The sequence below is a fragment of the Denticeps clupeoides genome, chromosome 10 (genome assembly GCF_900700375.1).
Source record: "Denticeps clupeoides chromosome 10, fDenClu1.1, whole genome shotgun sequence".
Lineage (NCBI taxonomy): Eukaryota > Metazoa > Chordata > Actinopteri > Clupeiformes > Denticipitidae > Denticeps > Denticeps clupeoides.
This window is the reverse complement of record NC_041716.1, coordinates 9,056,227-9,080,619: the sequence shown is the minus strand read 5'-3', so window position 1 is coordinate 9,080,619 and position 24,393 is coordinate 9,056,227. Positions and strand designations below refer to the sequence as shown.

Sequence of the window (24,393 nt, the reverse complement as noted above, 5' to 3'; positions counted from 1 at the left end):
TCAGGAGAGCGAGGGGGCGGGGGTGGGGGGGTAGTGAGATTTAGAGAGCCGGAGCATCTGCAGCATGTAAACGTAGGCGGGCCCGCGGACCGGCAGCCTGCCGGAGCCGTAAATGATGGGCAAAATCACCCGGGTCCCTGTGCATCGGGTGTCTTAATTGTGGAAGTCTTCGTCACCAATTAAAAAGGAACCGATTACCATGGTGGGTGGCTGGGCAAAGGCGGCATCGGTGACTTACCGTTCAGGTCCTACACGCACACATCCACACATCAGCCACAACATTAAAACCAGTGACATGTAAAACAATATTCATTATCTGGTTTTTATATATATAATAATAATAATTATTATTATTATTATTATTATTATCATGCAAACTCTTCTGACTGAATATGGTGATAGAAACCAGAGGTGAGGAGGAGGAGAGAAGAGGCAGAAGTTTCAAGATACAGAAAACAAGCAACTCTTTCTTGTTTTATCTGCTCATTTACGTAGCTCCCGAGGGAAATAATTTACATGTTAGTCATGGAGTCACATGTGTGTGCATTAATGGCAGCAGGATGCACTGTGGGAAGAAAAGCCAATTGAGGCGGTGTGATGTCCTCAACAATGTTCTGCTGTGGGACGCCGACCCCCGAAATTCACTTCGACAAATGCACCTACGTTAGAGAAATACCTAAACGTTGTGGGTACCACAGGATTCAGAGGTTCATGCATTAATTGATCAGAGATATTTTTGAGGCAGGAAAAGTATTTGGCAAGTGGTTTTAATGTCGTGGCAGATTTGTGGATCATATGCGCGTTAACGCACAATTACATGCATGCGCGCACACACAGACACACAGACACAAACCACACCGTCAAGCTGTACCGCCATTAGCACGGAGTGTAGGTATGATCACGCACACACACACACACCATCTGCTTTTGTGTGGCATATACAGTATTTCATAAACACACACGCACACCTTTTCACACATAAATGAGCACATACATTGTCGCTCGCAAGCTTTTCAGCTCACCTCACACAAACATAGTTTTGTATCAGCTGTGAAATTCCAGAACAGGTTGTGCGGTAGTCAGCGTGGGTTTTGGCAGCACTGCGTACCCCTGCCACGCAGATAACACCCCATAATAAAAATCCATGCATCGTTATGGTGACTCCTCAGGTCGCCGCTTCCTGCCGGGAGTGTTGAAACCCGAGTGGCTGATCGCTGGCGGCGGGGTTAAGCCTGACAGGTAACACTGCCGCGCCAACTTCTGACTTCTCTCTGTGTGTGTGTGTGTGTGTGTGTGTGTGTTTTACAAACAACTCCATCCAATCCACAGACTACTGTGCCAGAGCTCACCAGATGACAGCATATAAACACGGTGCAGGTCTGCATGTTGTTCTCAGAGGCATGGATTTCTAGACTAGATGTTGGACCAGGTGGAGGCAGAGGCTACCGGCGAGACGGTGACAGTTGTGTAGTGTTGTACACTACGTGTTTTTTTTTTTTGCTTGTGATCAGGTTCTAAGGGTTAATAATACATGACTGATCGGCACGGGGTCTGACTGGTCTACAATACAATTTTCTGTCGTGAAAAGGTACCCTAGAATTAGGGCAGTGGTGGCCTAGCGGTTAAGGAAGAGGCCCCGTAATCTGAAGGTTGCCGTTTCGAATCCCGATCCGCCAAGGAGCACCGTCCCCACACACTGCTCCCCGGGCACCTGTAATCGTTGTGTCTCCGTGTGCTGTGCTGCAGTGTATCACAATGACAGTCACTTCACATTTGATGCCGGAAATAACCAAATGGAGTTAAAAACTGCTTGGAGATAAAGTGTTTTGCACAATGATTGATTTAATAAATAAACACAGAATCCCAAATTAATTTGGGTTAAGGATGCCCGCCAATTTCTGTCATCCTACGTCCTGAGTTTTCATTGGCTGTAGCTTGCCAGCAACCAAGTTCAGATGTAGCATCTGCTGATCACTGATCAAATGCACATTTCCCTCTGACTTGACAATTAGTGACTGTAAAATTGATCTCGCCTATAAAAAAAAAGTTTACATTTGTTTGCTAGTAATTTCAAATCAAAGCACCGGGCTACGGTTTTCTGAAATTCAGTACCTTTTACATCATGTTCGTTATAGACGCTGCTTTCACTTTTACTTGCTCAAGGGGGACTGTCCCTGTAACTATTGAAGGCAAGTTGCTTTATATAAGGTCTGCGAAGTGCCGTACATGTAAATGATCATAGCTGATGGCTGATTCACAGCACAGAAATATCCACCTTACAAAAAGTATTCATACTTGTTTGGGGCTGAACAGTTTACTTTTTAAGATTAATTTATGAAAAATATTGCACTTGTATTCCCATTGATGCCACTCCAGTTCTATACTCCGAGCTAATTATTTTATAGCTGCTAGATACGAGGCATCAGTAACTGAGGTGGCCGGGTTCAGAGCAGAATTGCGTGGGCGCAATTCCCGTGTTTTTCATCCCTCTCCATCCCTTGTTGGCACCTATCCTCCGTTTCCTGGCATCTGTGGAATGAGACCGCCAGGGTCGCTCGGCTCCTCCCGAGCAATGAGAAACATCCACTCAGCGGCACCCTCACCGAATCGACTTTTGTGGGGTTTTTTTTTTTTTTTTTTTTCATGTTGCTCACCCTTGGGAGAGAACGAATTGAGGGTCCGCTTCTCAATGCCGCCTTAAACAGGCGGGTGAGCCCGACGCGCACAGTGCTGCCATTGTTCCCAATGACTGGACACAGTGCGTGCCAGTCCCCTGTCCTGCTCCCGGCTCCCTGACACCCCCAAGGACACAGAATGAGCGTGTGTTGTTTGTGTAGTGTGTTGCGTGGTGTTCAGCAGCAAAAGGCAGTATGTCTTTAAGAGTGGGTGACCCCAGTGGGGTCTTGCTTGGGGGGAATTTGTGTTGAGCTGACAGGAATTAGGCTGTGCGCATGAGTACTCTACACACAAGTCAATAAACACGTTCCTCTGCTGCGCCACACACACACACACACACACAATTGACACTCTCTACCTTCTTTTCATCATCCTGCTCCATCCTTGGAATTTATGTGCCTCTCTCCTTCACTCACTCCATCGCTTCTGCTCAATCGCTATCCACCCCCCTCCACCCCACTGGCCTGCTCTTTAACCCCCCTCCCCCACCCCCCAGTGCCCCCACCCCACTCGTGACCTGCTTCCTGCACTCTCTGTCTCTCCCTCATCCTCTTCCCCCTCTTAGTCCTCCCTCTCCCAGTCATCTGCCAGTCCAGTATCCTCTCCCTCCTCTATCCCTCTGTCCTGCTCTTTGGCTCCCTCTCCAACGCTTTGGAGTCTGACCCCAATTCAGCCCTTACTGTACATTATTCCACAGCTGCATGGAGGCTGTAAGCCCACACGGGTCACACACACACACACACACACACACACACACACACACACGTGCTCCACTCTGGTATGGCGTTGAAGGAGGGGCTTTGTTTTTTTTGGTTTCACTGCTTTGCTGCTGAAAACAAAAGTGTGTTTTTATGGCTGCCACATCCACCTCATCATGAACACGCTGAAGCAGTGTGCTGTGCATGTCTGACATGCTGGATTTCCCACATTATCTGGATTCCCACATTATCTCCACAAAAAGGGGTTGCGTGGAAAAAACGAATGACTTTGGTCTGACGATCGGTCCCACGTCGCTCCAGCTAGACTCTGCTGTCTTCGTAGGTGACCGGCAGGGCAGAGCTTGCTGACACGCTGCTCCACGTCGCCCTCTGCTGTTGCTGCAGGTGCAGCGCATGCCATGTGTGGCGGTGGCGGGCCACAAATTGGTCCCTCGGGAGTTGTAACTGTAGCGTGTCACACTGTGTATGTTTGTGTTCCATGGTCTTGGCTCCTAAACAAGGGACTCTAATCTACTATTCTCATGGAGGCTGGAGCAGAATGTGGCAGTGAAACAGACACATCAAAGGAAAAGCATCTTTTTTTTGTAATGGATGGACACCATTCTTCCAAAAGACATCGGGAATTTTTGGTGTTGCGATAATGGGAGTGAAGATACCTCACCGGTTGGACTGAGGTTTGTGTTTCTCTTTCCTTAGATGATTCCTCATCTGAAAGTGGCTGCGGTAACGGGATGCACACCATGACTCCTCCTTCGGCGGTGGGGGCGGCGCAGGTGGAAGGAGTTGGCGCAGTGTCGTACAGCGAGGTGAACGGTAACAGGGCAGCGGCACCCCTGGACTTCAGCACCACCTCTTCTTCCTCGTCCTCCGTGGAGGAGCCTCAGCCAGTGAACCTGACGGACCGCCTGCCCCCCAACGCCCTGCTGGCCTCTTTCCCTCCTGATGCAGTGGAGGACCTTCGCAGGAAGTACCCCACCAAACCCCCTCTTCCTGGCGAACTGCGCCTCGACAGAGACATCAGGGACTACAGCAGCAAGGTGGGGGGCTAGAATATTGCAACACTGATCACCATGTTTCATTAATCTCATTATTGTCAAGAGCAAAATGGATTTAGAATATGCTGAGTGTGTCTTAACTTCCCGGATTTGTTCTCAGCCATTCCACATCGAAAGTTAGTGATATAACACCTTCAGTGAGGTGGAACGTTGGCGTTACGAATGAACAGTGTGCACAGTTTAGAAGGAACCTTGTATTTAGTACCTTGCATTGCCCAGATACTAGGATGGATCCTGTTATGTAGGCTGAAAGTAACTTACCTTTCGCCTGTAGTGAAACCCTCTCATTGTCTCGAAATGGACCAAAACTACTATGTGTTGTGAAAGTAGCAGATAATCAATTCATATTTATTCATATGAAAACAGAAGAATGTATATGGGGCACCAGGAGGCTGAAGCTACAGCAGGTCAGAGGAGGCTGCATTTTCATCTGTGAAGCCGTCCTTGGTCCGTCATTGTCCAACAGGCACACAGATGAGTGGGCAGAGGAGCTTACCTTTCTTTTTTCCCCCTCCCTTGTGCGTAAACAGTCTCCTCAGTACAGCTCGGGTAGCTTTGACTCTGTGAAGATGGAGATATGCGCAGAGGACCTGACTGTGACTCGAGCCCAGGCGGCGGATGACGACGACGATGACCACGACGACCATGACGACAGTGACAAGATCAACGACACAGAGGGAGTGGACCCAGAGCGACTGAAAGCTTTTAATGTAAGAGCCTGTTTTTTTGTTGTTGTTTTTTTTGCCTCAATGTACTTCAGTGTCGGTGTGTTTTTAACATGCTTTTCCTTCACTAGGGTGACCATGAGCTCATTCGGGGGTTGACAAACTGGACTTACTGTTTCAAGATGTTTGGGTGATTGCTATTTAATGATATAAATGTGCTGAACCATTCACGCTCTATCCTAGATGTTTGTGAGGCTCTTTGTGGACGAGAACCTGGACCGCATGGTGCCCATTTCCAAACAGCCAAAGGAGAAAATCCAAGCCATCATTGAGTCGTGCAGTCGCCAGTTCCCCGAGTTTCAGGAGCGCGCCCGCAAGCGCATCCGCACCTACCTCAAATCCTGCCGCCGCATGAAGAAAAACGGCATGGAGGTGTGTGTGTCTGTCTACCGGTCTCTCTGTCTTGCTGTGTCTCACAAATGAAATATACATTCACTCCAAAGAGTGGACCCATGGGAAGGAACCTTGAAAAAGTACAGTGGCTCACACGGTGAATGGCTTTGCACTGAATTAAACTTCTCTCTCCTGCTTGATTGGCAATGGAGTTCTCAGGGTCATCTGCTTGTGCACCCATTGCACTCTCCCGCCAACTAAAATAAAGCTTTGGCTGAGTGAGGCTCAATACTGCCACCCAGTGGTTTAAATATCCACTGTGGCCTGAGCAAACAGAGCATTTCTGGGGAAAAATGGCCACTTCTCTGTTCTTATGTATTTTATATTTTGTGGTAGCAGACCCGCCCCACACCTCCTCACCTCACCTCTGCCATGGCTGAGAACATTCTCGCCGCTGCCTGTGAGAGCGAATCACGCAAGGCTGCGAAGAGAATGCGCATGGACGTATACCAGACACATGTAAGCTGTCTACTTGACTCTCCATATGAATATTTGGTCAATATTTCCGTATGACTCTCCTTATGAATAATTTGTGAATATTTGGCTGAAAATGAGTATAATATACAATCTTCTTTCCTAAATGTAATCAAGCCTATACTAGCTACTTTTACATTATCTAATTGAATTATTTAATCATTTACCTTTTTACTGAAATTACCTGATGATGTCAGATAGATTTTGAAATCATTTATGATGTGTGGCTATAGATTTCTTTGAACTACATAAAAGCTTACATTGATGATCATTAGATATTAATGGCTAACCATTAACAGCTTAACCTTGGTAGGATAGTAAATACTGATGGCTGAAGAAATTTATGAATTCTGTCACAGTACATAAAAGGTTATTTATTCAGAGTATTTATAAAATTCTCTTGTTGAAATTACTGTGTAGTACAGCTGTTTGTTGCAGTTTTCGTTTTGTGGTACTTGTGCTGAACTACACTGCATATTGGTTGATTTAAAAAAACTCAATAGTATATTTTTGTCAAAAAGACTATCAGCAATCTCCTAGTTAATAATATTTATGGTTTATATTTGACTTTATATATATCACCATATTAAACCTATTCCTGTAGACAAAAACAAATTTCTATTTTGATTACATTTTGTTCATTTTATTTTATGTTCTGTGTAGAGCTGTGTGGTATAAATCTTATGCGTTATAAATGTGGGCAACAGGTTGTCATTTCCGTCTACTTGCATCACAAGCCATTAGGTTTGGACGAGAGCACAAAGCGCATAGCCTTAAAATTCAAAAGAAGTTTTAAATTCAAGTTTCCAAAGAATAAGGCCTTAAACATACTTAAAAATGACTAGTGATATTTAAATCTAGAGTTTAAATGTCTTTCAATTACTACAGATGTATGAGTTTGTCATATGTTTATATGTGTAACATGTATTCACTCCCAACCTGTAGGAGGAGCAGATCGCATTAGAAAAGCCCATCGTGCGTGACCCCACCTCCCTAACTCACTCCGCCTACTCTCTGGCTGCAACGGCGTACACCCAGGACCAGCTCTACATCAATGGCGGGCTGAACTACAGTTACCGTGGTTATGGCGCCCTGGGTGCCAATATGCAACACCCTGTCTCCTTGACAACAGCCACCTCTCAGAGCAACGGTGAGAATAAGATTGTTGTAAGTGGTGCTCATGAGGCATTACAGATTCTTCAGGGTCGTTCTATGACTACAAAGTGTAAAATAGATTGAATATTCTTCCTGGTTATGGGTTCACCATGTTTTCATAGATCTCTGTTGAATATGAAGCCTGCATCTGATCCATGTTTTGGCTTCTTCCTCAGGTCCTACGGATCTGAGCATGAAGTCCCTGGCGTGCAACTCGTCGTCGTCAAGCTCAAACAGCCTTGGGCGAAATGGCAACGGGGGAGGAGCCTCAGCACAGCTGAGTCCCACAGAGATCACAGCAGTCCGGCAACTGATCGCTGGATACAGAGAATCGGCCGCTTTCCTGCTGCGTTCCGCTGATGAGCTGGAGAACCTGATCCTGCAGCAGAACTGAGCCTGACGAACATTCTAGTTCCTCTGTCTCCCCCTCAGTCCAAATCTTTCTTTCTCTCCCCTTCTCCTTTTAAAACTTGATTTCAAATCTCTGGGCTCAGGACCATCCTGCTGTTCCAGTGCTTTTGGGTGCAGGTGCAGTGACACGGGCCTCCACAAGACCAAAATGAGTCGTAGAACCTGTCAGACCATTCCGCCAAAAGGAGAAAAAAAGAAGGTGAAACCTAAATCAGTAGGTGTTGGAGTGTGGCCAGAGCCGGGGTCTTTCAGCCCATGCTCTGTTACAGACCCTTAAGTACATGAAGACTGTGATTTATGGCTCTACAGTATGCTCTACCCCCCACTTCAGTCAGTCATTACAGCACTCCCTGATTACCTACTGATACACTTGACGACAAATATGTCAAATAGATTTTTTTTTTGGAAGCCATTTGACTGTTTATCACTCGTTCCTGAAGTTTCTGAGAGAGAGAGAGGTGCGAGAAGAAAGAACTATCTTTGTGAAGACACTTTGAACCGAGGCTGAAGGACGATGGATACGTGAAAGAAAAAAAAAGAAATAGAAAGGACAGAGACGTTGTACTTGCTGTAAATAAAATGCTCTCTGTGTCCTTAAGCACTTTCCCCCAATTCCAACCTCACCCCCCCCAACGAGTGATGACCACTCCTGCCCTGGGTGGGGGGGCTCTTAACTTATGCATATGGAGACGCCATTAGGTTTTTGCCTGGAAATACCTCAGATCTACCCATTTATGTGTATTTTTGTTGTTGTTATTTTTGTTCTAATGCTCACTGTGTGAAAGACATTTTCAAGAGCTGCAGAAAAAAAAAAAGTGTCTCCAGCTTTCTAACTGGAGGTTTATGAAAAAAAAAAAACTTGTTTTTGTTATATCATATGTATATAGTCCAAAAGCCTACTGAAAATGCGTCGACCACAACTGGAAGTAAACTGCTGGCCCCAAATGAGAGACTGAACAGTGATGAAAGTATTGTGTAGGGTCTTGCAACGTATCGCAGATTTGGAATTTTTGGGCCTGGCTGCTGGCCGTAGCCCCCAGTAGAGCATATGGCTTCACCACATGACGAGTGGCCATGATTCTCCCCGTGCCCAACTCCGTCACATCCTCTCATAAAGGTCTAGCTGATCCTTTTACCTCTTTATTTCTACTCGGCTTCTTCCCCCTCCTCCTGCTTTTCCTCCTTTTCAGCTCAGTTACGGAGGAGGAGATGCATGTCTGTCTTTTTGTCTGTTTACTTTTTCAAAAAAATGGCCATTAATCCGTGCTGCTGCTGCTATGGTTATTTTGCCTCTGACCTGAGACCTCAAAGGCAGGAACGCCAGCCTCCTACATAACCAGAGCACCTCAAGACGAACGTCCATTTAAACGATAGAGAGAAAGAAGAAAACAAGACAACCGAATGACTAAACTGTCCCGCGGTTTATTTTTACAGCTTATGTAAAATGCTTTAAATGTTCATTTCACAGCCTGTTCTGTTGTGTAATAGTGAAACGCGTGCTTCTAGCCGAGGTTCGTCTCTGGAGAGTTCTGGGCCTGTGTTACAGTACCCGTGCAGCCCGTGTTTAGTGCATTTCGCCTTTTTCGATGACTGAATGAATGAAGCTGTCATCTCCCCCCCCTCCTTCTTCCCTTCTGGCCGTTTAGCGAGTAGGAGCCCGCTGTCTTTGTCACTGTAATCTTTGCTCCCTTTTGCACACTGTGGCGGCAGAATTGAGTTGCGGTTGGGCCCCTCCCCTGGCCCTCCATCTTGCGCCGGAAAAAAAGAAGAAGAATCGTATCGCAATGCAGCTGATAATCATAGCAGTTCTGGTCAGTGACAGCATGACATTACCTATGAGAGACTACCTTTAACTAATCCTGCGAGAGTCGGAGGTCATCGCCTTTTTGTACCTTTACTGGGAGGAGCGTGTTGTGTGAACGAAAGCCATCTATGGGTGTGTGAGGGTGTTGTCTCGCCGTGACGGCCATCGACGCCTGTTGACTAAACTTGCAGGTCACACAGCTCCTCTGCATGTGACTGCAGTAGTGTGTGAGTGTGTGTGCAATTTCAAACCTCCTCTAATTTAAAAAAAAAAAAAAAAAAGTAAAAAATGTATTTATGAAATTGACTGGGTGCACGATCCAGAGGTTTCTCAGAAACAGCTGCGGATTATTAAGAAGCTGTTGGTCGTGACGAGTGATGAAAAAATATGCAAAATGACCAGTCCAAGGCTACATCTCACTGTGTTCTTTTCCCTTAAACTAGCCATGGTGGCTACTTTGCCCCACCGCCCTCTAATTAACCTTGGATCCATCTATCACTCCATTTCTGCCTCTCGAAACTTCCCCTTGGGTTTGCCATTTAACTTACCAAGTGCATCATGGGAAAAATAGGCACGGCAGCAAAGCAATGGTGAAACAAAATAATGGATTGATTGGGTGCTCTTTGTTTAAACACGCATGCAGCATCGGCCCCTGGCGTGGTCGTAGCATCCTTTGTTCTAGAACGGAGCTGCCGGATCACAACAGGAACCTTCTTCTGCTTTTTGGTTTTTTTATTATGTCGCTTCTTCATTCTGTGTTTGTTTCCGCGCCTTCTGGAAATCTGCTTCTCTTTTCGTTTTTATTTCTCATCTACTGTATCCCCCCCCCCCCCTCCCCCCAACCATACCTGTTTTTTTACTGGCCGCGTACATTGGAGTGATGGATGGACCTGCCCCCCCCTGCCCGTTCACCCAAATGCTTTGTAAAATTCTACCGCTGCTGAGATTTTTTTTTTTTTTTGTTTTATTCCTTTTTTTTTTTTTATTGTTTCTCCTACCAGTTAAAGTAAGAATGTGACTTTATGCATCCATAAACAAGACAAAGGGGCACCCAAACGAAGAGGTCTACAGACGTGAGATTACTGAAAGGAAGAAGCTCTAGCTGAATGCTCAACCCTCCCGCACCCACCGCTTATGAGCTCCGCGACACTGTAAAAAGAAAAAGATAAACTAGGCAGACGACAATCTCAAAAAGGTGTACCTATGATTTCCACGCCCTTTTCTGTGTGCAGCTACTGTATACAGTGCGTCTTGGAGACCACAGAGTATTTTAGCCATAATCGGAGCATTCTGTCTCAGACTTCTGACTCTTTGCAATCTGTGGAGGACCAGAACCCGGCCCACTGTCGATACCTTTTTATCTGATTTCTATTTTTTATTCTTACTACTGTTGCTTTATAAATTTTTTGTATAGCAAAGTAAGTGGTCTTTTCAGAACTATTTTGTACAATATCCACATCACAAGTGACGTTAAACTCTGTATGCCATTACATTCCAAACAAGGATGTCAAAAAAAAAAAAAAACGTTTAGCAGGCGGCCTGACCGGCATCACCCTGGGGGAGCCGTGGGTAGAGTACACTCGGAAGTACACGTGCTTTTCGAGACTTATTTCCCCCCCTCAGGGCTGGGAGAAGAAAATGTGCCAAGCACAGTTCCCTGAAGAGCAACTACCGCCATCGCAGAACCAACGGAGAACCACAGTTCTCTCAGAGCGGGACGCTTATCTTATCTCGGAGGCTTTTAGGAGGGCGGAGCCGGTGTCCTAGCGCAAACAGGGCGCAGTGGTGCAATGTTGGTCAGGACCTCTGCTAAAGGATCTCGCCAGATATCTGCTTTGGTCAGATGTACAGTCAGCAAAAACGATATTTAAAGCAAGGGAAAGAAAAATACGAGAAAAAAAAGAAACCAACGTTTTATTTTTCTATCAAGGCAGTGTACAGCCAGACAACGAAACGGTTTTTCCGACTATAGTCTGTTCTTCATACTTCAGTGGTGCTTTAGATTTCTTCTTTTATTTATTTCCCCCACTTTTACCTTAATGTACCAGAAGCTGATTTCAGTTTGTATCTGTACCAACGTGAAACTGGATTTTCCTCTTCATTTTGGACTCAGTGGAAGTGTGATGTTTACATGTACAGACATTTGACGAAGAAAAAAAAAAAACAAGATTTTGTTTCTGTTATTTTGTTTGTTGCATACTTTTTTTTTTTTTCCTCTCCTCCGTACTTGTACGTTGCTTAATTTAATGAGATTCTTTGCTCACTGAAGGGAAATGGGACTGTGCTTTGTTAAAAAAGAAACGAGTGATTTGCTTGTTAGGGTCGGTGACCTTTTGCCTTTAGACTTTACCCACTGCCTCAGACGACAACAAGCAAGCCGGAGGCCTGCCACTCAACCTGGCTCCTCCAGTTACTGCAGGGGTTCCACGGTGAATCAGAAGCCATTCATACACCTTCCAATGGGTTTATAGTATTAAAAACACACGACAAGAAAATTTAAACTCAGGAACACGAGAACCTTTTTTTTTTTTAAGTCATGAACCGAAAGGCCCATTTCCCTCTTTGATACCATTTAAATTATATGAAATAATTATTCTTTTTTATATTTATTGTGTTAAACAGTGATTTTTTTTTCCCAGTACATGTGGCTGAATATTTTAATTATTTAGAAAAGTGTTGATAAATATATATGTGAAGCGACTAAAAAACAAAACTACAACGACAAAAAAAAGATTCTGTTTGTTCAATGCAAAACAGCATGGGTGGCTTTTTTGCCTAACATATCACTTTGATTAATGAAATACCAATGATTTGAAAGGAAGCTTTCTTTGGTGTGATGTCAGGCTACGGTTAAAAAAAAATGTTTGAAACATAAACTTGTGACCTTTTTTCCTCCCAAGTTGTATGTCACAAAGCTAAATATACTAATAAAACTGTGTGTTATATACGAAACAGATTGTGCTTGTAGTGCTTAACTATCTGTCTGACTTACTCTGAGTAGAAATTAGAATAATGGTGTGATTAAACCGGACTATGTACATTCCAGCATCATCCAGGACAACAACTATGGTACATTAAGTCAGTTGAGGCCTAGCGGGCAAGGAAGCGGACCCGTAATCAGAAGGGTTCGAATCCCCACCGAGCAAAGCACCGTCCCCACACACTGCTCCATGGGCGCCTGTCATGGCTGCCCCTTTCTCACCAAGGGTGATGGTTAAAAGCAGAGGACAAATTTCACTGTGTCACTGTGTGCTGTGCTGCAGTGTTTCACAAAAACAATCACTTCACTTTCACTTAGAAGTGGCACCAATTCCAACTACAACACATTTAAACCACGTAGCATTCACACACTCACTGGTCTTCCAGTAAGATAGTATTATGAACCCATCTGAATACCGTAATCATCCAAAATATAAATATGTTCAAATAGGATTTTCTGTTTAAAAAGCATTAAATTTACGCATCCTCACAATGTAAAAAAATATTAATGCGAAGTACGTCATTTTTACGGACGTGATTTTATTTTCGTCACGATAACGAGAACCAGTGTCATGCACTTGTCTCGGATTTCCTCGCGAGATCAGCGTCGCTGCGGGAGAAGGGAAGACGTGAAGTCCCCACGCCGCCTTCTAAACCAAAACAACAACAACAAAAAAACACGCAATGTTCAGATCTCGAGACAATAAAAAGCCCGCGGCCGTTCCTCCGCGAACCGTCGCCTCCTCCGGCGGGCTTCCGGGGCGACGCCGGTCCGCGGCCGCCGCCGCCGCTGCGCGCCTGGACGCCCGCGTCGCCGCGCGTCTCTCCCGCAGGACCGGCATGGCGTTTCCGCATTCGCCCAGGCCGCCGGGTCTGGAACCGGGAACCGGTTCCACCTGATCTGCGCGTGTTCTAGTGCTCCCCGTCGGCGGCGGCGGCGTTCGGCGGCTCCACGCCCGAGACACGCAGCGCGTCTTCGCGTCTTTATTTATTTAATTCCCCCTCTCTTCCTCCTCCTCCTCCTCATCCTCCTCTCCTCCATTCATTTTTTTTTTTTTTTTTTTTTTTGCCGTAGTCCCAACACCCCCGCAGCGTGTGCTGGATCCCCCCCGCGTCCACCGCACGGGCCCGGCCCAGGCGATCGGTCCGGGATGGAGAGCTGCTGCCGCGCCTGCCTGCCGTGTATGCGCTGCCTGTGGAACTGGATCTGGCCCGTGGCGCAGTACCCGCGCGTCGCCCCGAACCCGAGCGCGTCCGCGGACATCCGCACCGTGTCCGGCGACCTGCGCGTCCCGGCGCCCAAGAAGCGACCGGCGCAGCTCTACGCGGCGCTGTTCGACTTCGAAGCCCGGAGCGAGGAGGAGCTCTCGGTGAAGGAAGGCGACAAGCTGTCGGTGATCGAGAAGCGCGGCGACTACGTGCTGGCCACCAAGCTGACGGGCTCGCTGGAGTCCGGCTTGGTCCCGGCCAACTACGTGGCGCTGGTGCAGGACGAATTCGCGAAATACAAGTGAGTACAGACTCGCGTCTAATGGTGGAGCAGCTGCGTTACGACGCGTCCGAGGATGGAGGTTCTTCCCGGCAAACTTCCCGGCGGTCATTGTGGGTTTCATCTCATTCATTGGAAGTTTCAAGGCGTCTTAAGTGTCGGTCTTCCGCTGGACTCCTGATTTCTCCTTCTGAGTACATTTTAGTATTATAATAAATGAATCCTCTGTTATTATGGCTATGTTACAACGCATGACTGTTACGTTTATTCTTCATTTTTATAAAGAATAATTCAGAACAATAATTCAGAACAATTCAGTGGGGTTTCTAAAAAAAAAAAAAAAAGTTTTTGCATTAAGTCATCATCAATCACTTTGGATAGATAAGGTTAAAACTGACGTGTCAGATTTGTATGGGACGGGTTGAAAAGGGTCTGGGATGTGATTATTATTATACTTGATCCGGAGGCGGTCTGCTTTCATTACGGTGTCAGAAATGCCATTCGTAGGCATGGAGAGGAATAAAGCAGGTTTACAGGCACACAGCGCCTTCCTGTACCGGCAACAGTTTCGCTGAAACTTGAGCTTCATGGAAACGCTTACAAAAAAAGCCCATGCCCTGTGAGGCCGCGCCCATATTTTTCTTCTGCTATGCAGGTGATGCCTCCTTTTGTATATGTTGCGTGTTGGCACATTTTTTGGTTGTATAATCAAGGTCATTACTTCAACTCGTCTCGGTGGCCAGATCGCCCACCGATGGGCGGCTTTGATAATTGACCACGAGCTGGATTTGAGGTGCTTTGTTACATGCAGCATATCTAATCTGTGCCCTTGGCCCTGTGTGAAGGTGGTACTATGGGAACATAAACAGACAGAAAGCAGAAGAGCTGCTGCTTGCTGCTCAGAACAAGAACGGCTCTTTTCTGGTGCGGATCAGCGAAAGCCACAGTGATGAGTACACCATCTCAGGTGAGTTGTCTCCACACGTCTTCTTCATGTCCTTGACCATGTAATCTGCCATCCTTCCACTCTCACGACTGATTACTTTTTCACAATTGATCCCACTTAAAGTCCATGCAAAGGAAATTGTGTGATGTTTGTTTTTTCTGAACACCGTCCTACACACTGCTCCCCAGACGCCTGTCATAGCTGCACTGCCCACTGCTCACCAAGGGTGATGGTTAAAAGCAGAGAAGCAACTTCCTTTGAGATTAATAAAATAAACTTTAAAAAAATATATATAAAGAAATAATTCCTGAAAACAAGTGTAAAGTCTGTGAACTCCGTAATACGATGTAGTGAAGGTTTACCAGGTTTACATCGTGTAGTTAAATTTTTTTTACTGTAAAGGTTAGATCACATTAGCATCAGTGGATCTCCCCAGCACTTGTGAAAGGGGTGTGGTTTTGGTGGCCTCAGCGGACACGCCTCCCTTTGTTTGAAGGCACAGAATACTACTAATACTGCCAACAAATTTCCAACCTAATGCTGTATACTATATACTACACTATACAATCATTGAAATATGAATGGTTAAAAACTTCTGTCTGTTTCTTTATGGAGTCATTAAGTCTGTGAACATTATTAAATAACATTTAATTTACTGCATCAGTCACGTTTCTCCACAAGGGGGCAACTGTATTTTTTTTAGTGTTGGAATGGCCGCGCCATTTCGCCTCGTGTTGACTGCTTCCTTGCTTATTTTTGCCATGCTGTTAATTCACAGCCAGAAATGAAGGTCACGTCTACCATTTCCGGATCCATCGATCAACGATCGGGGCGTACTGCATATCAGACAAGATCTCCTTCAGCACCCTGGATGAGCTCATCCGTTACTACCAGAATAACAACAGGATTCTTGGCTGCCCTCTCGACCAGCCGTGTGTGCAGAAAGTATGGCCACCATTAACTGTTTTACCCAGACTGCTGTGGTTTTAGAAATACACACACGCCCTCACTCAACTAGGCGGATCTAGATCCGTGATTCTAGAATATCCTCTCTTCGTTTCATAGTCATTTTAGAGTCATAGAGGGAGTGGACTTTCTGCAAGGACACACCTTAATGTCTTATTACTTTAGAGTCCATCCGCATATTTCAACTGTCTTATAATTTTTTATTTGTGCACTTTTTGAAAACTAGTTTTATTTCAATATTTATTGCTTTTGTTGTGGTGCCTTCATACATTTTCCTCCAAGAAATGTTTGTCACATATGGGGACCTATTGGTTTTCTTAAGGTGTTCGAATTCAGATTATTTGTTTTAATTTCTGTCTTTTAGAGGGAGCTGTTTGACATGGAACCATGGGAGAGACCGAGGGAGGAGTTTAGCCTGCTCCGGAAGCTTGGTGAGGGGCATTTTGGAGAGGTGTGGGAGGCAGTGTGGCACACCAACAACCAGAAAGTGGCCATCAAGACGCTGAAACAAGGTTAGTTTCCCTGATGTCATTATCCACATCTGTACTCTTGCATGAGTCTGGTATGTGGACTCAGATATGTATAGTGCAAGTGATTTTCATTGTGATACACAGCACGGTACACACAGCAAAATTTGTCCTCTTTATTTAAGTGGGCAGCCATGAAAGCAGTGAGTGGTGGTGACCTTGGGATTTGAACCTGCAACCGTTCAGTTACAACCACCCCATTGCCCCTAGATATAGGGATATGGGTTTCATGTGATTCATTATAGTAATAAATCCAGGCCACATAAGGTGTCAGAGGCACTGAGAGCAGAGTGTTCGGGCGAGTAAGGCTTTGTGAAGTATAAAATCTTATATGCTTATAAGAAGGAATTTTCCAGCCCAAGCTGGTGGTTGCTGTGCATTATTTTTATGTATTGAATTCCGCTTTCAGAGATTCACGCAGTGCTGTGCTACACTTTCACATGTCCTTTTCTCAGCTCACCGGAGCTAAGAGAAGCAAAGTGGGTTGTGGGTGAGGAGTTTTGTTTCCTTTTATCTGGAAAAAAAAATGAACTGATGATCCTTTGTTCATACATTATTCACTGTTTTTAATGGCAGTGTTTAAAGGAAAATTGTGTAGATTATTTCCTGTACTTTATAAATGTAAACTGTGGTCTAATTTAAACTTTGTTTCCTGAGAAAAAATTCTCCTTTGTTTAGAGATTAAGAAATTAAGAGATTAAGAGGGCAGTGGTGTCCTAGCAGTTAAGGAAGCGGCCCCGTAATCAGAAGGTTGCCGGTTCGAATCCCGATCCGCCAAGGTGCCACTGAGCAAAGCACCATCCCTACACACTGCTCCCCGGGCGCCTGTCATGGCTGCTCACTGCTCACTCAGGGTGATGGGTTAAATGCAGAGGACAAATTTCACTGTGTGCACCATGTGCTGTGCTGCTGTGTATCACATGTGACAATCACTTCACTTTATTTATTTTATTAAAAAAAATATTCCAGGCTTTTATGTCTGACAGTAAGACATTTTTGAAAGCCCAAGAAATAAGCCCAAAAATAATATTATAATAAAATAATATTAATAAATATTAATGCATAGCTTGTTGGCTGTTGTGCAAGGGTTACCAATGACCGGTCACTGTAATCAGTGAACGGTCATTGATCGGGTGGTAGTAGCCTTGTGAGTGAAACACTCGCCTATGAACTAGAAGGCTACAAAGTCACAGGTTCAAACCCCGCTTACGACCATTGTGTTCATGTGTAAGTATAAATGGATAAAGGCATCTGTTATTTTATATTAATGGTCTGGATATGAAAATTTGCCTAAATAGTAAAATGCAAAAGTGACCATTTCTGTTCCTACCCTGTCGGCCACAGAGGACACCAAGCAGGACGAGTTCATCAAGGAAGTCCACGCACTGAAGAATCTGCACCACCCGAAGCTTATCCAGCTCCTGGCCCTGTGTTCTCGAGGGGAACCTGTTTACATTGTCACTGAGCTAATGACCAAAGGCAGCCTGAAGTCCTACCTGTCCAGTGAGTGCCACCGGTTGCATGAACACAAAAGCAAGTAATCATACAAATGTTACACAGGTAATGGTGATCATACTTTCTTCGTACAAGGCTTCTCGAGACATACACCAGTTAAATTCAATTCTAAAAAGAAGTCTTAACATAAAGTTGGTATACTTTTATTTAAAAATAATAAACGAATTATAATAAAGCTAAATTAAAGCTGTTCATAAAATCAATTGAATAATGGTGAAGAATGGATTAAGAAGTACAGGGATAGACATCATTCATTCAGGAGGCAATTGCAAAATGGGCGTCCATTGTTAAAATGCCATTCTGTTTGTTAGTCAAGGCAGAAGATGACGCACACCAAAAGGGGTGTGACAAAAAGTGAAGTGAAAGGCACAGACCAACTGTTATTTTTCTAACTTTATTGCAGTTCAGAACTCCCACCGACTTGCACTCCTACGCAAGCACAGTATTGCTCTCAGCAGGTTTCATTTTCATTAGGATGATTGATTGCACTGTGGCCATCTTAGGTCTTTGCACCCATGTGAACAGATTACTCATATATGCACACACACCCATACATACATCAACCAACTCCCATGTCCTCAACTCTGCTTTCAGCACCCGAGGGACAGTTACTGACCAACCCCCACCTCATCTACATGTCCAGTCAGGTGGCGGAAGGCATGGCGTACCTGGAAGACAGACACATTGTTCACCGCGACTTGGCTGCCAGGAACATTCTGGTGGGAGACGACCTGGTGTGTAAAGTGGCCGACTTTGGTCTGGCTCGCATAATAAAGGTAACAACTGGCCACCAGATGTAATAAAATGAAGAAGTAGCAACGAGGTTCATTCAGATGTCAATTTTTGTGTATTGAAGAAGCATCAGCTCTATTTTTTTATGATTTACAGTAATCATGTGTATAATGTACACAGTGTGCACCGACGCTGTTCTTGTCCTCTGTGGTGAAGTAGTTGGAAATTCTTCATGGTTTGTTACAGGTGCTCAACAAGAAATGAGGAACCAGGAATTAGATTTATTTTTCTTCCTTAGCCTGTCATGCCGTCTGTTCATCATAAACACATTGACTTTCGTTTTATGCCTCGCATTTATGATGACATGGTTAAGGATCTATCCAAGTTTTGAGAATGACACAAATACAATTTGCTGCATTAGTGTTTTTAGATCTAGACAGGGTGGTAGTAGCCTAGTGGGTAACACACTTGCCTGTGAACCAGAAGACCCAGGTTCAAATCCCGCTTACTACCATTGTGTCCCTGAGCAAGACACTTAACACTGAGTGTCTCCAGGGGGGGACTGTCCCTGTAACTACTGATTGTAAGTCGCTCTGGATAAGGGCGTCTGATAAGTGCTGTAAATGTAAATGTAGATCTGTCAGTTGTTTCTGTGGTGTATTGAAGTATAATTATTATCATTTTTGTAAGTTTCAAAGGCTTTGAAAATTACATCAAGTTTATGCAAAGAGTTAATATTTGCAGTGTTGACCCCTTTTTTCCCCCCAAGACCTCTGCAATTTGTCCTGGCATGCTGTCAATCAACTTCTGGGTCGAATCATGACTTATGGCAACACATTCCTTCAAATCAGTGCTTGGAGTTTGTCAGAATGTATGGTTTGTTGTTTGTCCACCCGCCTCTTGAGGATTGACCCCAAGTTTCCTGGCCATGGACCCAAAATTTCAATATATTGTTCTCCAAGCCACTTAGTTATCACTTATGGCAATTCATCTAATCACTCTTCATAACATTGTGGAGTACATGCAAATTGCCATAGTAAAAACAGAAGCTGTAAACCAGTATTTGCATCAGTCTAAACTTCTGGCCACAACTGTATACTTTCACTTTTCCACAATTCTGCATGAAAACGGATTTTGCTGGCTACGTTGTGTATTTCAAGTTGTGCTTGTGTGTGTGATTTGTAGGACAGCGTGTATACAGCCAGCAGGAGCACTAAGATCCCTGTGCGCTGGACTGCTCCGGAGGCCGCGCTCCACCAGCGCTTCTCAGTCAAGTCGGACGTCTGGTCGTTCGGCGTGGTGCTTTATGAGCTCATGTCTCGTGGGAAATTGCCCTACGATGGTAGGCACACAATCCTCAGTAATGACTTCAAGATACCTGCTGTCTGGCTTTAGTTACATGACAGGTTGTCATTTTTCAATGTTTAATGAAGCCAAAATTTTGGCCACTTTCAGCATGAATTAACATGCAGTTGCCACGTGACAAGCGAGGCGTTCCCACTAGAAGCAGTCACCCCACCCTGCCTAGGAAATCAGCATATCCACTTACAGGCATCCTACATGATTTTGTCCTGTTCATTGTACAGAAAAGCTTTACTTTTCTTTTATAAAGATCTGTACAGTATTTAAATTTTAGTTAGTATAGTTTAGTGTGTATGTTTTTCTTTCTTTTATGATTGCACTATGGGGGTACATTATTTCAGTACACGGAATACTGTGTACTGACAATAAACCAATCTTGAAAGCAAATAGTTAATTTTTGTGCCCCAGCTGCGTGTGATTTTTCTCCAGATTTCTTTTAGAAAAAGGTTTTGCCTGTTTCGGAATTGAGGCACTAAAGAGGCATAGAAAACGTCTTAAAACTAGAGCCGTTGAGCAAATTCTTCCAAAGATCAAATGTTACTATAATGAGGCTTGAATATAGAAAACAGGCTCGGGAACGGTTTCTTCCGCTCCAACTAATCATGGACATCACAGTGATTTGCATAAGTGTAATATGCTGCTGTAGTTATTAATTCATGTTCTGTCTCAGAGCCTGTGTTTCCCCAACTGTTCATAGGTAGCTGTGACTTATGTAGCTGTGACTTGCACTACATTGTACATATTTTGAAATTTATTTGTATTTGCATGCCTTGGTTGTACTATGTGCATGAGTCATTTAAATGAGTTCTAATCTAATCTTAAAATCACTCAGATCTCTCCTTTTTTTTTTTTTTTTTTTTAACTCCATTACACATACAAACACAGGGAAGAACAATAAGGAGGTTCTGGACATCCTGACATCGGGGTACAGGTTGCCGTGTCCCTCCAAGTGCCCACCCAATATCTACCGAATCATGCTGGACTGCTGGAACCCAGAATGCTCCAAACGGCCATCCTTCCATGCACTGCACAGCCAGCTGGACAAGATCTACTCCAGACTTTACTATAAAACCATCGAGGTATAGCCATCCTGGAGAGAGACGGAGGGGGGGCATCCATGCACTAATGCAAGAACAAACACATATGCACCTGGTGGACACTGTGTACTGACCAAGCTGTGTTCACTTGTATATAAATAGTTTTTTTCTGAAGGTTTAATTTTTTTACAGTCAGATAATCACTCTATTATTATTGTTATTAATGGTTTTATGTGCAATAAAGACTCTGCCACAATGTGCTATCTGTACATCTGGTAGCACTGGCTGTGGTTGTGAGTCTGATTGGTTCAGATTGTGCAGAATTGAAACAGGCTGCTGGCAATGTGCCAGTGCTGTGTGGACACATGGGAACTTGTAAAACAATGAGGACTTTTGCAAGGCCAGGCCGACGGAGAGGGTGTGCGCGCGGAGGTGCTGTTGCCGAGTCTCAGCGTGATCTCTCTAATCTCCATTCCTGCAGAGGGCTTAAGCAACCTCCGTTTTAATTGCGGTTTTACCTCTGCTTGAGCTGCGGCAGCCTGGAGAACCTGGACATATGCAGGAGAGTGAAAGTGTTTACAAAAAGAAGACGACGTGCAGCACAGGAGACTCAAATTCAGGGTTATTTCCCACCCGCCCATGAACTGCCACTGAGGTTCCAGTAGTTTCAGTTGCATTTGCTGGCTAAATAGCTTGACTTTCTCCAGACTGCGGTAGGGTGTTCTGCCCCTGAGCTGAGTCAAATCCACAAACTTCCAACGCAGTATGTCCTCAAATGAAATTCTGTGTTACAAAAAAGCACAGCAGCCATATAAATGGATAAAAGCCTTTGCTCAATCGTATTTGTATGTTCTTAATTTTTTTTTGTTTCGTTTGTTTGAATGAAAGAATGCTGCCAAATTTGTGGGTTTAAAACAAAATAATTTTCCAATAAATGTGAAAAAAGTAGCACGTTATGTGTACCCTATACTTCACCTTATAGCACATTGCATGTCGGAGATAAAAAAAAAGGCCACTGCACATGGAACAGAGGTTGTGAGACGTTTACTGACTGTTTACTTTTAATTGCCTTGGGATAAATAAACGCATTTTTGCACACTAAATATGTACAGAGAATTGCCTACAGGGGACAGCTGGCATGGTTGTGACATGCATGTTGTAACATCAAATCATATGTGTTTAAGTACACTTCCTCCCTAATCTGTGTGGTGGTTATGAAGTTGGGATACAGGTGTTTCTGAGGTAAGAGAATAATATTGGAATTTATAAGACAAATGTGATGCATTTTTCATTACTAATTTAGAATTCATAGTAAAATATTTGAATTTAACAATGGCTGGGTGGATTGTAAAACATTTTTATATTTTAAAAAGCATCTGTTTAGTATGATGAAACTTTTTAAACTGGATTTCTGGGTATGCTACTATGCCTCTTCGACATTAAAAGCAGATTTTTGGGAAATCTAGGTATTTGAAAGGGAAGTGATTGTCATGCACAGCACACGGTGACACAACAAAATATGTCAGCCTTGCTGAGCAGTGGGCAGCCATGACAGGCGCCCGGGGAGCAGTGTGTGGGGACGGTGCTTTGTGGCACCTTGGCGGACAGGGATTCAGACCGGCAACCTTCTGATTAAGGGGCTGCTTCCTTAACCGCTAGGCCACCACTGCCCCACAGTGAGGAGGAATATTCATTTTATTTTACATGATCACATGTAATGCGCATTAAAGTAGATCTAAAAATACATTCTTTATCTACTTTAAAATATCTCAGCATATGTTTGTATTTTTTGTCTTCCCGTGGGTAATCTTTTTACAGATGAACAGCCAGAAGAAGACATTAAACATTCCTTCTCTGTAAACGTTTTGTACAGCTTGCAGTTTGTAGACTGTCCCGAATCTTCAAACTCTGACAGTGGCTGCGTTCTTCATCTTTTTCTACTTAAAATACATCGGGTCACTTGCTGAAGAAAAGGGAGATTTAAACCATAAGCTATCTCCTTGATCCATCACCTTATTGTGGTGCAGGAGCTTGAGAGCCCTAATGATCCTATGAGCTATGTTGTCTAGGGCACTTGGTGTCCCTGGTAGAGGTGGTAGAGGTGGACCCAGAAGACCCAGGTTCAAATCCCGCTTACTACCATTGTGTCCCTGAGCAAGACACTTAACCCTAAGTTGCTCCAGGGGGGACTGTCCCTGTAACTACTGATTGTATGTCGCTCTGGATAAGTGCGTCTGATAAATGCCGTAAATGTAAATAGTAGGGTGTCCCATGACAAATTGGTCTTAGGTAAATGGTGAGACAAAGAACGGCTCAGATGACCTTTCATGGAAGGAAAAACAAAGAGCCAGTGAACCCGACCCAGATGGTTACTGGGGTCCCATGAGCGAGCGCCTCGTGGCCGGGCTTTTGCCCATGGGGCCCGGCCGGGTCCAGCCCGAACCGGATACCTTGGCTCATACAACTGTGGACCCACCACCCGCAGGAGGAACATGAAGGGTCCGGTGCAATGTGGATCGGGTGGCAGGCCGAGGCGGGAGCTTTGGCGGTTTGCCCGCCAGGGCATGGCTGGTCTGTGGGTCTCCAGAAGCAGCAGACAGGTACCGGATGACCAAGCGGGGTGCAGCATTGGCAGTCGCCGAGGAAAAATCTCGGGCGTGGGAGGAGTTCGGTGACGCCATGGAGAAAGACTACCGATCGGCTCCAACGAGGTTCTGGTAAACCATCCGACGCCTCAGGAGAGGGAGGCAGTAACTCGCTCACACTGTTTACAGTGGGGATGAGGATCTGCTGACATTGACTGGGGTTATAGTCAGGAGGTAGAAGGAATACTCTGAGGAGCTCCTCAATCCCACCAACACGCATTCGAAGGAGGAACCAAGGCTGGGATACCTGGGTATGGACTGTCCAAGCTCGGGGGCAGAAGTTGCTGAGGTAGTCAAACAGCTACACAGAAGCGGAGCCCCAGGGGTTGATGAGATCCGTTCTGGGTATCTCATGGCTATGGACGTTGTAGGGCTGTCATGGGTGACACGTCTCTGCAACATTGCGTGGACATCGGGTGCAGTTCCGGTGGAGTGGCAGACTGCGGTGGTGGCCCCCATTTTTAGAAGGTTCCAACTGTATGGGGATCACACTCTTCAGCCTCCCTGGAAGGGTCTACTCCAAGGTACTGGAGAGGAGGGTCCTGTCGATAGTTGAAACTCAGATTGAGGGAGGAGCAATGTGGTTTTCGTCCTGGCCGTGGAACTGTGGAGCAGCTCTTTACCCTTTCTGGGGTGATGGAGGGGGCGTGGGAGTTTGCCCAAACAATCCACATGTTTATTGGATTTGGAGAAGGCTTATTACCATGTCCCCAGGGGAACCCTATAGGAGCGCTTCAGGAGTATGGGGTGGATGGGGTGGTCGATCTACGTCCTAATCCTCAC

The 24,393-nt window shown here is 45.0% G+C and overlaps 2 protein-coding genes across 3 annotated transcripts in view; both read left to right on the top strand.

The window, feature by feature from the left end:
* The window catches only part of nol4lb (nucleolar protein 4-like b), a 72,328-nt gene extending 59,962 nt beyond the window's left edge, over window positions 1–12,366 (top strand). The window contains exons 6-11 of one of the 2 annotated variants that reach the window (XM_028994552.1): window positions 4,092–4,432; window positions 4,981–5,160; window positions 5,359–5,547; window positions 5,908–6,027; window positions 6,988–7,192; window positions 7,374–12,366. In XM_028994552.1, the coding sequence (XP_028850385.1) occupies window positions 4,092–4,432; window positions 4,981–5,160; window positions 5,359–5,547; window positions 5,908–6,027; window positions 6,988–7,192; window positions 7,374–7,591 (1,253 nt within the window). In that variant the 3' untranslated portion in view covers window positions 7,592–12,366. Of the gene's footprint in view, window positions 1–4,091; window positions 4,433–4,980; window positions 5,161–5,358; window positions 5,548–5,904; window positions 6,028–6,987; window positions 7,193–7,373 lie in introns of both variants that reach the window. The other variant, XM_028994551.1, reaches the window with a different exon arrangement.
* Window positions 12,367–12,988: 622 nt separating this feature from the next.
* Window positions 12,989–21,913, top strand: srms (src-related kinase lacking C-terminal regulatory tyrosine and N-terminal myristylation sites). The gene is made up of 8 exons (XM_028993658.1): window positions 12,989–13,901; window positions 14,726–14,847; window positions 15,605–15,771; window positions 16,157–16,304; window positions 17,664–17,822; window positions 18,429–18,610; window positions 19,752–19,908; window positions 20,814–21,913. Exons 1-8 carry the CDS (start codon window positions 13,543–13,545, stop codon window positions 21,011–21,013), a joined length of 1,494 nt encoding a protein of 497 aa, XP_028849491.1. The 5' UTR covers window positions 12,989–13,542; the 3' UTR covers window positions 21,014–21,913.
* Window positions 21,914–24,393: the final 2,480 nt, after the last annotated feature.

What these genes read in the sequence shown, in the direction of transcription:
- srms (XM_028993658.1), top strand. Translation starts at nt 13,543, where the DNA reads ATGGAGAGCTGCTGCCGCGCCTGCCTGCCGTGTATGCGCTGCCTGTGG. An exon ending in TGATGAGTACACCATCTCAG is followed by an intron (nt 14,848 to 15,604) that starts GTGAGTTGTCTC and finishes GTTAATTCACAG; the next exon opens with CCAGAAATGAAGGTCACGTC. An exon ending in TGGGAAATTGCCCTACGATG is followed by an intron (nt 19,909 to 20,813) that starts GTAGGCACACAA and finishes ATACAAACACAG; the next exon opens with GGAAGAACAATAAGGAGGTT.